The following is a 14,241-nucleotide window of genomic DNA, read 5'->3' as shown; positions in this document are numbered from 1 at the left end:
AACCACTTTGATGTTAAACTAGTAAAGAGAGACTTAAAATGTTAGTCTTTTCAGTGTAGAGAAAACCCTCATAATTTAAGACGGAATTAGATAAATTTTTACAGTATGTGTACTCTTCAACAAAACAAATTAGCTACCACAGAGTTGATCCCATTTAGACTAGAGGTTGCAAATTTTCTTTCTTAATGGGCCAGACAGTATTTTACGCTTGTGGGCCAAACAGTTTGTGCTGCAATGCTCAATTTGTCTTTGTACCTATAAGGCAGCCCTAGATAATATACAAACCAACAGGTGTGATGGGTTCCAACAAAAATTCATTTATAAAAACATGCAGTAGGCCACATTTAGCTGGTGGAGAGTGGCTTGCCAATTCCAATTTAGAATCTTCATATATGTAGCTCTCTTATTTTAGTTCTGTCACTGAGATGATGAATATGTACATTCTATTGTTTGTAGTGATGGTTTCATGAGGTGTTTCTATCTATAATGCACATGTCAAAACTTAAAAAATATATACTTTAAACATGTACAATTTATTGTATGTCAAGTATATATCAGTAGAACTTACGAAAAACATACTGTAAGATTTATTTAAAGTTTAAAAATAATTTTTTTCCTAATGTAAAGATTTTAAAGTTAGACACTACTGAAATTCCACTGTTTTTGGCCTAAATAGTAAAACTGTATTCATTTTTAAAGACAGACAACAAAAGCTCATAGAGACGTTTAGGTCCTTCCAACCCGAGGGCTCCAAGACATCAATAAATCAACTTCTGTTACATTTCTACTACCCATATCTTTATGCCAAATAAAAATGAATTAAGTTAAATCAGCCATGAACTCGTTTTACGACCAAGCTCACTTTTTATTACTGTACTTGAATTTCATACATGCTCTGTAATAGCTCTGGCTTTCCAGTTCAAATCATCATGAGAAAACAGGTTACTGCTATAAATTTGTAAATAACTTCTCAGGAGGAAGTGCTATAAATTCATAAATCACTTCTCAGGAGGAAGAAGAAGCAAAAGATAATATATACTGTGGCTTTGCTCATGACTTCCTAGTGAGACAGTCTGATACTCAACATAACTGTTCCTTCACTCCTACCTCAGCAGGTGATCTCTGCCTGGTGCCAGATTAGCCAGAGCTCTGGGTCAGCTACAGAATTGACTAGGGTCAGGTTAAAAAAGACATTAGTTCACTCACACACACAAAAATAATACTCCAAATGTAACTCCTCCAAATTCCTCTCTTCTACATTTCAAAAGCTACAACACAATAAAAATGTACACTTACCTTAACCTCAGGTTCTTTTTCACATTCTTCAATATACAAGTCATAAAGTTTTTGAAATACAGATTTTCTAAAAAAATTTAATGAAACAAATATATAAAATGTTAACATAGTAATCATCATGACATGAATGTTATTTAATTTTTTCCTAAATTTTCACATTTTTGCCTCAATTTCCCAAAAACTGGGGTGGAGCTGAATATAGTAGCTAACATCAACTTAGAAATTCCTAATACATGCAAAGAATCTATAAAATTTCTAGCTCAGTGCCTACTAGGAATGCAATAAAAGGTAGCTATCATCATATTTCAATGAATCTAAGATGTTACCAATTAATTATTCATACCTTCCACTTGATAGGTATTTCCTTTTAGGAGGTCTCTGTCGGGCACTTTCAATGACATACTAAAAAACAAAAGTTTATGAGAACAGCTTGCCTTTTGCTTTTGACTATGAACAACTGTATTGAGTATATCTAAAACATATGTAAGGCTAAAAAGGCTACTCACTTAAGTCTCTGAATTACATCTTGTAGGAAAAACTACTTAACATCTAAAGATAAGTTTCAAACAAATGAAATTTGAACTGTACCACGATTTAGCAGAGTATTTCATTGCCATAAGCAAAATCATAGTTTCACAACCATGACTTCACAGGTCAGAAATATTATCAATATATTTTATGGTTGTTCAAAATATGCTTACTGTATGAAAAATTGTATACTGTATACCTTAGCTATTTTTTTCTTTGAGTAATTAGAAAACTTGTTAAAACAGGAAAATACAATTTTAGAAATTCTATATCCTTCTTCAAGTAAGTTTTATTCCATAACATTATTATCTTGAGGATTCCAAGTAATAGGCGATCCAAATATCACGTGGTATTTTTATATATTTACAGCAAAATGATACACATACTTGTCCTAAAATAGTAATGTGCTCCTTTAAAAATCACATACAAAAATCTCTTAAAACTGAGCTTTTTGTCAATTAAAGACAACACTATTTCAATATGTAACTTAGTCACACCTCACCTCTGCACGATCCAAAGCTAGTTCTAAAGCTTGTTGCTGTAAAAAGTAAATAGTATATTTGGTAATATTAGTTATTTCCACACAGAAAAATTTAATATACATTTAACATTTCTAATGTTTTCTAACACAGGTCTAATATATTTTCCTTTATTTGTCTCCTCCACTCCACGCTATGATCAATATACATAATAAAGAAAAAATATGAGTCTTGGGCACCTGATTACTAACAACAAACTAATTAAGAATGCTAACACGGTCTCTCTGGTCAGTGTTTGTGAGGTTAACATAGGGGAGGTTTGGATACGGCAGCTATCATCACTTCATAGACTTTAATTTTTAAGAGCACCATTCAAAAAAATACACTGGCCATAAAGTATACAATCAAAATGAAGCAAAGGCTAAAACTCCTCATCTGCTAAAAATCTTGAAAATTGGGAGTGGGGTTGTACTGGCACTTAACATTAACTTAGAAATTGCTAATATATTAATGCAAAAACCTACAACATCTCTAGCTCAGTGCCTAGAAGGAATAAATGAAGGCTATCATTGCCATGTTTCAATGAATTTAAGATGCCATTGAAAGCATGCATCATTATTTTGCATAACATTAAGACAGAAAAAAATACGCTATCAATTCTAAGATATTCTTGAGTATCAACTCATCATCAATTCAGTAATATTAAAATATAAAAGAAAATGAACCTCAGAATTGATGAAATATATTACTGTTACTACATGTAAGGTTTGAGATCTACTAGTAGATCCCTATCCATTCATTTCTTAGAGACGAGGAAAAAATATGGTGAAGCTATGCTATGTCTTCATTTGTAAAGCCTTCATTTCTAAAGACCCATATGAATAAAAGTACTAGGTTCTAAACAAAATTAAACGTGGCCAGGCATGGTGGCTCATGCCTGTAATCCCAGCACTTTGAGAGGCCGAGGCGGGAGGATCACCTGAGGTAAGGAGTTCAAGATCAGCCTGGCCAACATGGTGAAACCCTATCTCTACTAAAAATACAAAATTAGCTGGGCGTGGTGGCACACGCCTGTAGTCCCAGCTACTCAGGAGACTGAGGAAGGAGAATCACTTGAACCCGGGACGCAGAGGTTGCAGTGAGCCCAGATCGTGCTATTGTACTAGAGCCTGGGCAAAAAGAGCAAAACTCCATCTCAAAAAAAAACAAAAACGAAAAAAAAAACAAATAAAACAAAACCCAAATATACCACCGGTGGTTTTCTTTCTAGTTTTTTGTTTTATAGTCTTTTTCATTCACAATGATAGTCACTTTTTAAATTTTATTAAGAGGCACAGAACTTTCAGTTTTTATTTTAAAAGGACTTAAATTCTTCTGTCTTATTTTGCAGATTCCAATACCTCAACCTACCAAATTGCATGTGGGTAAAAACTCCTACCACCCACCAAAGTCCCAGGAGGGTAAGGGGGAAAAACAAATACTGCCACCCTTTGGAAATCAAGGGAACTTTTAAGTGAACACCTAGTCCTAAGGATGGAGAATTTGTATAATTCCAAAAATAGTGGGCCTTCTTACACTGTTCAATAAAAAACCCACATTATCAAATATCTAAATATGATAAGTGAACGAAGTCTGAAATCTGCCATCTTTTCAAAACGTTCAGTTATAATAAATCTACACCAATTTGCTTTGTTAAAAAATCTTGGCCAGGCACTGTGGCACATGCCTGTAATCCAAAAGCTTTGGGAGGCCGAGGTGGGAAATCAGGAGTTCAAGACCAGCCTGGACAATATAGTGAGATTCTATCTCTACCAGAAAAAAAAAAAAAAAAAAAAACTTATAAGAAGCAGATTCCCAGTGAAACTGGTTCCCAGGATTCAAGTTAAGATTCCTGAATCCCATTTTCCCTGATCCCATTTTCCACCATGAAAACATAATTCTGTACATATACACTTCACAAATACAGAAGGTTCTTTTAAATTTTGCCCATAAAATTTTAGAGTTTGTATCAAAAACTTATAATAAACAAAATCAAATATATACAGTCTAGGACAATTTTAAACAGCCAGTCATCTCAAGTAAATATTTCGTCTTCTGAAATTAAAACTTCGAAGGGTCTTCTAGTGAGACATGCCTACATACATAAATAAAAGCATCATTCATTCATTACCTCCTTCAAAAACTTAAGAGGAAAATGATTAGGTAATATAGATGCAAAATACAAGGTGTGGTCAGAACCCCACTGTGATACTTCTACTTTTCTCTAATAGGGGAGGAGTAGACAGGCAAGAACCCAAGAGGAGAAGGAAGACAGATGTTTTCTGAAGTTTGTGATGCAGAATAGGGGTTATCTAAATAAATAACATGGTGATCAATGTTCATTTATTCTCTGTCAAATGCTGCTGCTTCTTTAAAACATTAAAAAGTGTTTTTCTCCCTTAGTCTGTCATTTCTTAATGGCAAAAGTTAAATGCCTACTCCTAAGTATCTTTAGTGACTGTAAGTCAGTGAACAGAAATGTGCCATTAGATGATTAGCACTGATGCTGCCTGAAATACGTTATGTGCAATTAGCAGGTTACATTTGTTTTTAAATTTTAATAAGATCCAAAGAAAAGCTTTAAAATATGAGAAATCTATACTCCCCAAAACTATTTGTTATTTATACCCATCCTCCTTGCCAACGATTTGGAATATGGCAAAGTAGATAGAAGTAAATATTTTTAATACTTCACAAACACAACAACAGATAGATGGATGAATGTGATCACTGTAACACTGATTAGTGAGCAATATATTTTATAGAGAAGATTTTGCAATGTGATTGCTAAGTAATTCCCCAGTTGGGATAACTTGTACAGCTTACAAGAATATTTCTATATCTACAATACAAATATCTTTATGAAAATGAAGGAAGAGAACATTCTAAAACACAAATTTGAACATACTGAGCTGAAGCTTACCATTATGGCATAAAATAAGGGTCCAAAAGAAGAGATAACTCATGTACGCTGATGAAGTGGGGTGAACACCATGCCTTTAACATCAATCTTACAGTACTGAAAAGCAAAAACAATAAAACCCCAATATTAACATAAGGCTATTAAGAGAAAAAAATGAGATTACATATTTAATAATTAACAAGGAAAATTACTTATATTTTCAACACATATATATTTTTAAGACACTTTTTAATAATGAGTAACAATAAAATTCATGTACCACAACCTATCCACTCACTGCTGAAAAGTAGTTTCAACTAGGAAGGGCAAAACACACTTGCCAAGTTCAATTATTACTCCCTTTCTCAAAAATATTCAACATCCCCAGAGAGAAAAAAATATGTTTTTTTAAATCTCTTCTCTATCACCACTGTTGCTGTTCTCATTTTTTCTCTGAATTATTTTAATAGCTTGCCCACTGGGCTTGATCACTATCCAGTTCACTTTACAAATCACAGATATAATCATGTCTGCTGACAAAAAATCCTCTTATTAATAAGAGAGGACACAAACAAATATTAAAAAAATCCATGCTCATGGATAGGAAGAATCAATATTGTGAAAATGGCCATATTGCCCCAAGTACTCACAGATTCAATGCTATTACCATCAAGCTACCATTAACTTTCTTCACAAAACTAGAAAATACTACTTTAAATTTCATATGGAACCAAAAAAGAGCCTGTATAGCCAACACAATCCTAAGCAAAAAGAATAAAGCTGGAAGCATCATGCTGTCTGACTTCAAACTATACAAGGCTACAGTAACCAAAACAGCATGCTACTGGTACCAAAACAGATATACAGACCAACAGAACAGAGGCCTCAGAAATAACACTACACATCTACAACCATCTAATCTTTGACAAACCTGACAAAAACAAGCAACGGGGAGAGGATTCCCTATTTAATAAATGGCCCTGGGAAGACTGGCTAGCCATATGCAGAAAACAGAAATTGGACCCTTTTCTTACACCTTAACAAAAATTAACTCAAGATGGAATAGACTTAAACATAAAACCATAAACCATAAAAACCCTAGAAGAAAACCTAGACAATACCATTCAGGGCATAGGCATGGGCAAAGACTTCATGACTAAAACACCAAAAGCAATTGCAACAAAAGCCAAAATTGACAAATGGGATCTAATTAAACCAAAGAGCTTCTGCTCAGCAAAAGAAACTATCATCAGAGTGAACAGGCAACCTACAGAATGGGAGAAAATTTTTGCAATCTATCCTTCTGACAAAGGTCTAACATCCAGAATCTACAAAGAACTTGGCCGGGCATGGTGGCTCACGCCCGTAATCCCAGCACTTTGGGAGGCCGAGGCGGGCGGATCATGAGGTGAGGAGATCGAGACCATCCTGGCTAACACGGTGAAACCCCGTCTCTACTAAAAATACAAAAAAATTAGCTGGGCGAGGTGGCGGGTGCCTGTAGTCCCAGCTACTCGGGAGGCTGAGGCAGGAGAATGGCATGAACCCTGGGGGGCAGAGCCTGCAGTGAGCCGAGATCGTGCCACTGCACTCCACCCTGGGTGACAGCGAGACTCCGTCTCAAAAACAAAAAAAAGAACTTAAATTTAAAAGAAAAAACAACCCCATCAAAAAGTGGGTGGAGGGTATGAACAGACACTTCTCAAAAGAAGACATTTATGTGGCCAACATACGAAAAAAAGCTCATTATCACTGGTCATTAGAGAAATGCAAATCAAAACCACAATGAAATACCATCTCACACCAGTTAGAATGGCGATCATTAAAAAGTCTGGAAACAGCAGATGTTGGTGAGGCCGCGGAGAAACAGGAACACTTTCACACTGTTGGTGGGAGTGTAAATTAGTTCAACCATTGTGGAAGACAGTATGGCGATTCCTTAAGGATCTAGAAGAAGAAATACTGTTTGACCCAGCAATCCCATTACTGGGTCTATACCCAAAGGATTATAAATCATTCTACTATAAAGACACATACACACGTAACGTATGTTTATTGGAGCACTATTTACAATAACAAAGACTTGGAACCAACCCAAATGCCCACCAATGACAGACTGGATAAAGAAAGGGTGGCACATATACACGATGGAATACTATGCAGCCATAAAAAAGAATGAATTCATGTCCTTTGCAGGGACATGAATGATTCTGGAGACCATCGTCCTCAGCAAACTAACACAGGAACAGAAAACCAAACATCACATGCTCTCACTCATAAGTGGGAGGTGAACAATGAGAACACATGGACACAGGGAGGGGAACATCACACACTGGGGCCTGTTGGGGGTTTGGGGGAAAGGGGTTGGAGAGCATTAGGACAAATACTTAACGCATGCGAGGCTTAAAACCTAGATGACAGGTTGATAGGTGCAGCAAACCACCATGGCACATGTATACCTATGGAACAAACCTGTACATTGACCACATGTATCCCAGAACTTAAACTAAAATTTAAAAAAAAAAAAGATACATTATCTAGCCTATTTGATACAAAAAAAAAAAACAAAACCAAACCTCACTCTTTGGGTACATGTTTCTAATATTTGGTGGGAAGAAAGATTCATTCAAAAAATCAATGAATCCAGGAGCTGGTTTTTTGAAAAGATCAACAAAATTGATAGACCGCTAGCAAGACTAATAGAAGAATCAAAGAGATGCAATAAAAAGTGATAAAGGGGATATAACCACCGATCCCACAGAAATACAAACTACCATCAGAGAATACTATAAACACCTCTACCCAAATAAACTTGAAAATCTAGAAGAAATGGATAAATTCTTTGACACATACCCCCTCCCAAGACTAAACCAGGAAGAAGTTGAATCTCTGAATAGACCAATAACAGGCTCTGAAATTGAGGCAATAATTAATAGCTTACCAACCAAAAAGAGTCCAGGACCTGATGGATTCACAGCCGAATTCTACCAGAGGTACAAGGAGGAGCTGGTACCATTCCTTCTGAAACTATTCCAATCAATAGAAAAAGAGAGAATCCTCCCCAACTCATTTTATGAGGCCAGCATCATCCTGATACCAAAGCCTGGCAGAGACACAACTAAAAAAGAAAATTTTAGACCAATATCCCTGATGAACATCGATGCAAAAATCCTTGATAAAATACTGGCAAACCGAATCCAGCCGCACATCAAAAAGCTTATCCATCATGATCAAGTGGGCTTCATCCCTGGGATGCAAGACTGGTTCAACGTATGCAAATCAATAAACGTAATCTAGCATATAAACAGAACCAAAGACAAAAACCACGTGATTATCTCAATAGATGCAGTAAAGGCCTTTGACAAAATTCAACAATGCTTCATGCTAAAAACTCTCAATAAACTAGGTATTGATGGGACGTATCTCAAAATAATAAGAGCTATCTATGACAAACCCACAGCCAATATCATACTGAATGGGCAAAAACTGGAAGCATTCCCTTGGAAAACGGGCACAAGACAGGGATGCCCTCTCTCAACCACTCCTATTCAACATAGTGTTGGAAGTTCTGGCCAGGGAAATCAGGCAGGAGAAGGAAATAAAGGGTATTCAATTAGGAAAAGAGGAAGTCAAACTGTCCCTGTTTGCAGATGACATGATTGTATATCTAGAAAACCCCATTGTCTCAGCCCAAAATCTCCTTAAGCTGATAGGCAACTTCACCAAAGTCTCAGGATACAAAATCAATGTACAAAAATCACAAGCATTCTTATACATCAATAACAGACAAACAGAGAGCCAAATCATGAGTGAACTCCCATTCACAATTGCTTCAAAGAGAATAAAATACCTAGGAATCCAACTTACAAGGGATGTGAAGGACCTCTTCAAGGAGAACTACAAACCACTGCTCAATGAAATAAAAGATACAAACAAATGGAAGAACATTCCATGCTCATGGGAAGGAAGAATCAATATCGTGAAAATGGCCATACTGCCCAAGGTAATTTATAGATTCAATGCCATCCCCATCAAGCTACCAATGACTTTCTTCACAGAATTGGCAAAAACTACTTTTAAGTTCATATGGAACCAAAAAAAGAGCCCACATTGCCAAGTCAATCTTAAGCCAAAAGAACAAAGCTGGAGGCATCATGCTACCTGACTTCAAACTATACTACAAGGCTACAGTAACCAAAACAGCATGGTACTGGCACCAAAACAGCATGGTACTGGCACCAAAACAGAGATATAGACCAATGGAACAGAACAGAGCCCTCAGAAATAATGCCACATGTCTACAACTGTCTGATCTTTGACAAAACTGACAAAAACAAGAAATGGGGAGAGGATTCCCTATTTAATAAATGGTGCTGGGAAAACTGGCTAGCCATATGTAGAAAGCTGAAACTGGATCCCTTCCTTAGCCCTTACACAAAAATTAATTCAAGATGGATTAAAGACTTAAATGTTAGATCTAAAACCATAAAAACCCTAGAAGAAAACCTAGACAATACCATTCAGGACATAGGCATGGGCAAGGGCTTCATGTCTAAAATACCAAAAGCAATGGCAACAAAAGCCAAAATTGACAAATGGGATCTAATTAAACTAAAGAGCTTCTGCACAGCAAAAGAAACTACCATCAGAGTGAACAGGCAACCTACAGAATGGGAGAAAATTTTTGCAATCTACTCATCTGACAAAGGGCTAATATCCAGAATCTACAATGAACTCAAACAAATTTACAAGAAAAAAACAAACAACTCCATCAACAAGTGGGCAAAGGATATGAACAGACACTTCTCAAAAGACATTTATGCAGCCAAAAGACACATGAAAAAATGCTCATCATCACCGGCCATCAGAGAAATGCAAATCAAAACCACAATGAGATACCATCTCACACCAGTTAGAATGGTGATCATTAAAAAGTCAGGAAACAACAGGTGTTGGAGAGGATGTGGAGAAAGAGGAACACTTTTACACTGTTGGTGGGACTGTAAACTAGTTCAATCATTGTGGAAGTCAGTGTGTCGATTCCTCAGGGTTCTAGACGTAGAAACACCATTTGACCCAGCCATCCCATTACTGGGTATATACCCAAAGGACTATCAAACATGTTGCTATAAAGACACATGCACACGTATGTTTACTGCGGCACTATTCACAATAGCAAAGACTTGGAACCAACCCAAATGTCCAACAATGATAGACTGGATTAAGAAAATGTGGCACATATACACCATGGAATACTATGCAGCCATAAAAAATGATGAGTTCATGTCCTTTGTAGGGACACGGATGAAGCTGGAAACCATCATTCTCAGCAAACTATCGCAAGGACAAAAAACCAAACACGGCATGTTCTCACTCATAGGTGAGAATTGAACAATAAGAACTCATGGATACAGGAAGGGGAACATCACACACCCGGGCCTGCTGTGGGGTGGGGGGAGGGGGGAGGCATAGCATGAGGAGATATACCTAATGTTAAATGACGAGTTAATGGGTGCAGCACACCAACATGGCACACGTATATATATGTAACAAACCTGCATGTTGTGCACATGTACCCTAAAACTTAAAGTATAATAAAAAGAAAAAAAAAAAAGAAAGCCTTCTTTCCTATAACTACAGGAGTTCTCATCCTGGCTGCACAAGAGTAACTTGCAGAGCTTCAAACTGTGGGATGCGTGTGACCCACCCACTTGACACTGATTAAGTGGTCTAGAGTGAGGCACAGTCCCCATTTTTGGAGCTCCCCAGACGAGTCAAACGTGCTGCCAGGGTTGACGCTCACTCTGCCTAGCACAGGATGGTGCATAACATTTGCTCTGAGATAAGACTGGGTATGGTGGTTCACACCTGTAACCCCAGGACTTTGGGAGGCCCAAGTGGGAGGATCATCTGAGCTGAGGAGTTTGAGACCAGCCTGGGCAACACAGTGAGACTTGTCACTACTAAGGGAAGAAAAAAAAATTAGTCCAGCATGGTGGCACAGGTCCCAGCTACTCAGGAGGCTGAGGCAGGAGGATCACTTAAGCTTGGGAAATAGAGGTTGCAGTGAGCCATGATCACACCACTGTACTCCAGCCTGGGTAAAAGAGCAAGACCCTGTCTCAAAAAAAAAAAAAAAAAAATTAAAAATAAAAATAAACAGAAAACATTTGCTCTGAGAGTGATGACAAATAAAAATTATTTTTAATCTATTCACCTAACTTCATGTAACCACCACTAGGTGTCTACACAGCTGAACTAAAGCACAACTTCTGATGACAGAAAATAAGATTTTCCAGGTAAAACAGTTTTGCTTTGATTTTTGGTGAACCCCAAAGCTTTGTTTTTTGCCAAGCCATTAAAAAAAAAAAAAAAAAAAAAAAAACGAAAGGGCCAGGTGGGGTGTGGCTCACACCAGTAATCCCAGCACTTTGGGAGGCAGAGGCTGCCTGATGGCCTGAGCCCAGGAGCAGCAGTTCCAGACCTGCCTGAGCAACATGGGGAAAGTGTCTCTACAAAAAAAATACAGAAGGCCGGGCGCAGTGGCTCACACCTATAATCCCAGCACTTTGGGAGGCCAAGGCAGGTGGACTGCTTCAGCCCTGGAGTTCGAGACCAGCCTGGACAACAGGGCGAAACCCCGTCTCTACTAAAAACACAAAAATCAGCCGGGTGTGGTGGCGTACACCTGTAATCCCAGCTACTCAGGCGGCTGAGGCAAGAGAATCGCTTGAACCTGGGAGGTGGAGGCTGCAGTGAGCCAAGATCGCACCACTGCACTGCAGCCTGGACAACAGAGAGAGACTCCGTCCCAAAAAAAAAAAAAAAAAAAAAATTGGCTGAGGCGGTGGCTCACGCCTGTAAGAGGCAGAAGCAGGTGGGTCACTTGAGGTCAGGAATTCGAGACCAGCCTGACCAACAATGGTGAATCCCAGTCTCTACTAAAAAAATAAAAAATTAGCCGGGTGTGTTGGCACACGCCTGTAATCCCAGCTACTCGGGAGGCTGAGGCAGGAGAATCGCTTGAACTGGGAGGCAGAGGTTGCAGTGAGCCGGGATCGCCTCATTGCACTCCAGCCTGGACAACAAGAGTGAAACTCCGTCTGAAACTTTAAAAAATGGACTAAACTCCTAATATAACACAAACACAAGCACCATACAACTGTAAATGATTTACAATCATTTACAGTGAGTAAGATATTATTCCTACCCTTGAAGAGCTCGTAGGAGGTTTAAGCTGAATTTAGGTTAAAGTGAAAATTTTCTGACCACTGAATTTGAAGATGAAGATACACTACGTACTTTTCGGACAAAATGTGATGACTTTAAGATTTCTTGTCCTAAATTGGGAATGCGGGCTTACTAACTTTAAATTATTTAAGTACTTCAGACAAAAACTAATAACTTCATATCTCTCACGAAGCAAACATTCGGACTATACACAGAATTTACTAGAACCTGTGAGGAAACTGTAATCATTATCATCTCCGTTTTACAGAATAAGGCAATCAGAACTGACTTTCCTAACATCACAGACCTAGATCAGAATTCAGAACTCTCAGTGTCCAATCTTAGGTCCCTTCCAGTATTACAACCTGCAAACTTATCAAACCGGCATCTGTTTTCACATTTCTTTAAAAAGCAAAGCATTTAAAAAAAGGACCCAATTCTGCTCAGAGACGAATATGTATTTCTTAATTTGGATCTAACTTGGATCCAAACTTGGATCTAACATGGATCCAAACTTGGATCTAACATGGTCATCAACCCAAGTACACTGTACTCAACTCCGAAAATCCTGCTCGTCACTTTATATTTTGAGTCCTACTAGAGACTTTGATGAATTGCACTCAAGAAGACGCGGCCCCCACTACGCAGTGGTTACGGGAGATGGCTTCCAGGGCAACTGTTCTCCAAGTTCATTTCTGAGCGCTGGGTAACCATGGCCAGTAATTAATCCAATTCTAAGCGTTGCTATCAATTCTACTGATTTCCCTGATCGACCAGTCTTCCCACTGCAGGAGCTTTTGTCACAACTTAGGCTTTACCTGTAAAACCGTCATCTCCACAGAGGAGCGACCAGCCTTTATGCAATATGGACACCAAGAAAACCGCCTTCGAAGACACGCAAGGCAAAATTCTTGCCAGTGTCCGGAAATACCCGTATCTGGAACCCAAAAGTCAAACTAAAATTAAAAGTTCGGCTTAGCAACACCGCGAAAGGCGATGCAGGCGTCCACCGGGAGTTTAGCTGCCTCAACCTCCGCCCCGGCCTGCCGGGTCTCTGGGGACCCCCCGTCTTCCTCCAGCGGGCTCTGGGATGCGGCCCGCTAACCACTGACCCTGGCCGGATCTCGCACGCCTAAGCCACAGCGTTGCCACTCGCTGGCCAGTCCCACCCACCTACCGCCACCGCGCACCTGTGCGGGTCGCCTCGCCGCTAGGCCCCAAGACGGCGCCGCCTGCTCCGCCGCAAAGCCCACCCGCCCCGTCGGCGGCTCAGTGCTGCACCCCCACCAACTGCCTGTTCCGGCGGCCGCACTTCCGACTGGCGGGCTGGGCCGAGGGGCGGGGAAGGCGGGCGGAAGGGGAGGAGCCGGGAGGGCGGGGTCGCGCCAGGAGCCTGGAGCGCTGCGTTCTGCGCAGGACGCCGGTGAGGGCTGCGGAGACTCGGGTGAGGCCTGTGGAGACTCGGGTGAGGCCTGTGGAGACTCGTGTCTGGGCGGGAGGCGGGGCCCAGGATCTCTGCTTAGGCCTGGAGTCCGAGTCCGCAAAGTGGGAGGGAGGGTGTAGATGTGAATTTGGGGAAAAACGACCCTGTTGAATTTCTAGAGTGGAAGAAACGTAGAACTAGCTTTTCTCTTTGCTTAGCACATACAAATGGAAAAACAGCGACACCGTTACCTGCATTTACTAGTCCAATGCGTACAACCTTCTGTAGTGTATCAACTATCAATGAGTTTAATGTTTTTAAAAAAACCACCCTAGAGAAGGGTT

General features: G+C 39.4%; 1 protein-coding gene across 14 annotated transcripts in view; it reads right to left on the bottom strand.

The window, feature by feature from the left end:
* Positions 1-13,821, bottom strand: part of SUPT20H (SPT20 homolog, SAGA complex component) — a 50,374-nt gene extending 36,553 nt beyond the window's left edge. For 6 of the 14 annotated variants that reach the window (XM_030818505.1, XM_030818508.1, XM_030818512.1 and 3 more), the window contains exons 1-5: positions 13,665-13,794; positions 5,266-5,361; positions 2,327-2,362; positions 1,640-1,698; positions 1,297-1,363 (exon numbers count right to left, since the gene is read on the bottom strand). In XM_030818505.1, coding sequence (XP_030674365.1) covers positions 1,297-1,363; positions 1,640-1,698; positions 2,327-2,362; positions 5,266-5,268 — 165 coding nt within the window. In that variant the 5' untranslated portion in view covers positions 5,269-5,361; positions 13,665-13,794. Of the gene's footprint in view, positions 1-1,296; positions 1,364-1,639; positions 1,699-2,326; positions 2,363-5,265; positions 5,362-13,292; positions 13,588-13,664 lie in introns of those variants that run through there. The other 8 variants (XM_012502006.2, XM_003270280.2, XM_030818511.1 and 5 more) reach the window with 6 other exon arrangements.
* Between the last annotated feature and the right edge of the window lie 420 nt (positions 13,822-14,241).

The sequence above is a fragment of the Nomascus leucogenys genome, chromosome 9 (assembly GCF_006542625.1).
Source record: "Nomascus leucogenys isolate Asia chromosome 9, Asia_NLE_v1, whole genome shotgun sequence".
Classification (NCBI taxonomy): domain Eukaryota; kingdom Metazoa; phylum Chordata; class Mammalia; order Primates; family Hylobatidae; genus Nomascus; species Nomascus leucogenys.
This window is presented reverse-complemented; position numbering and strand designations above follow the sequence as displayed.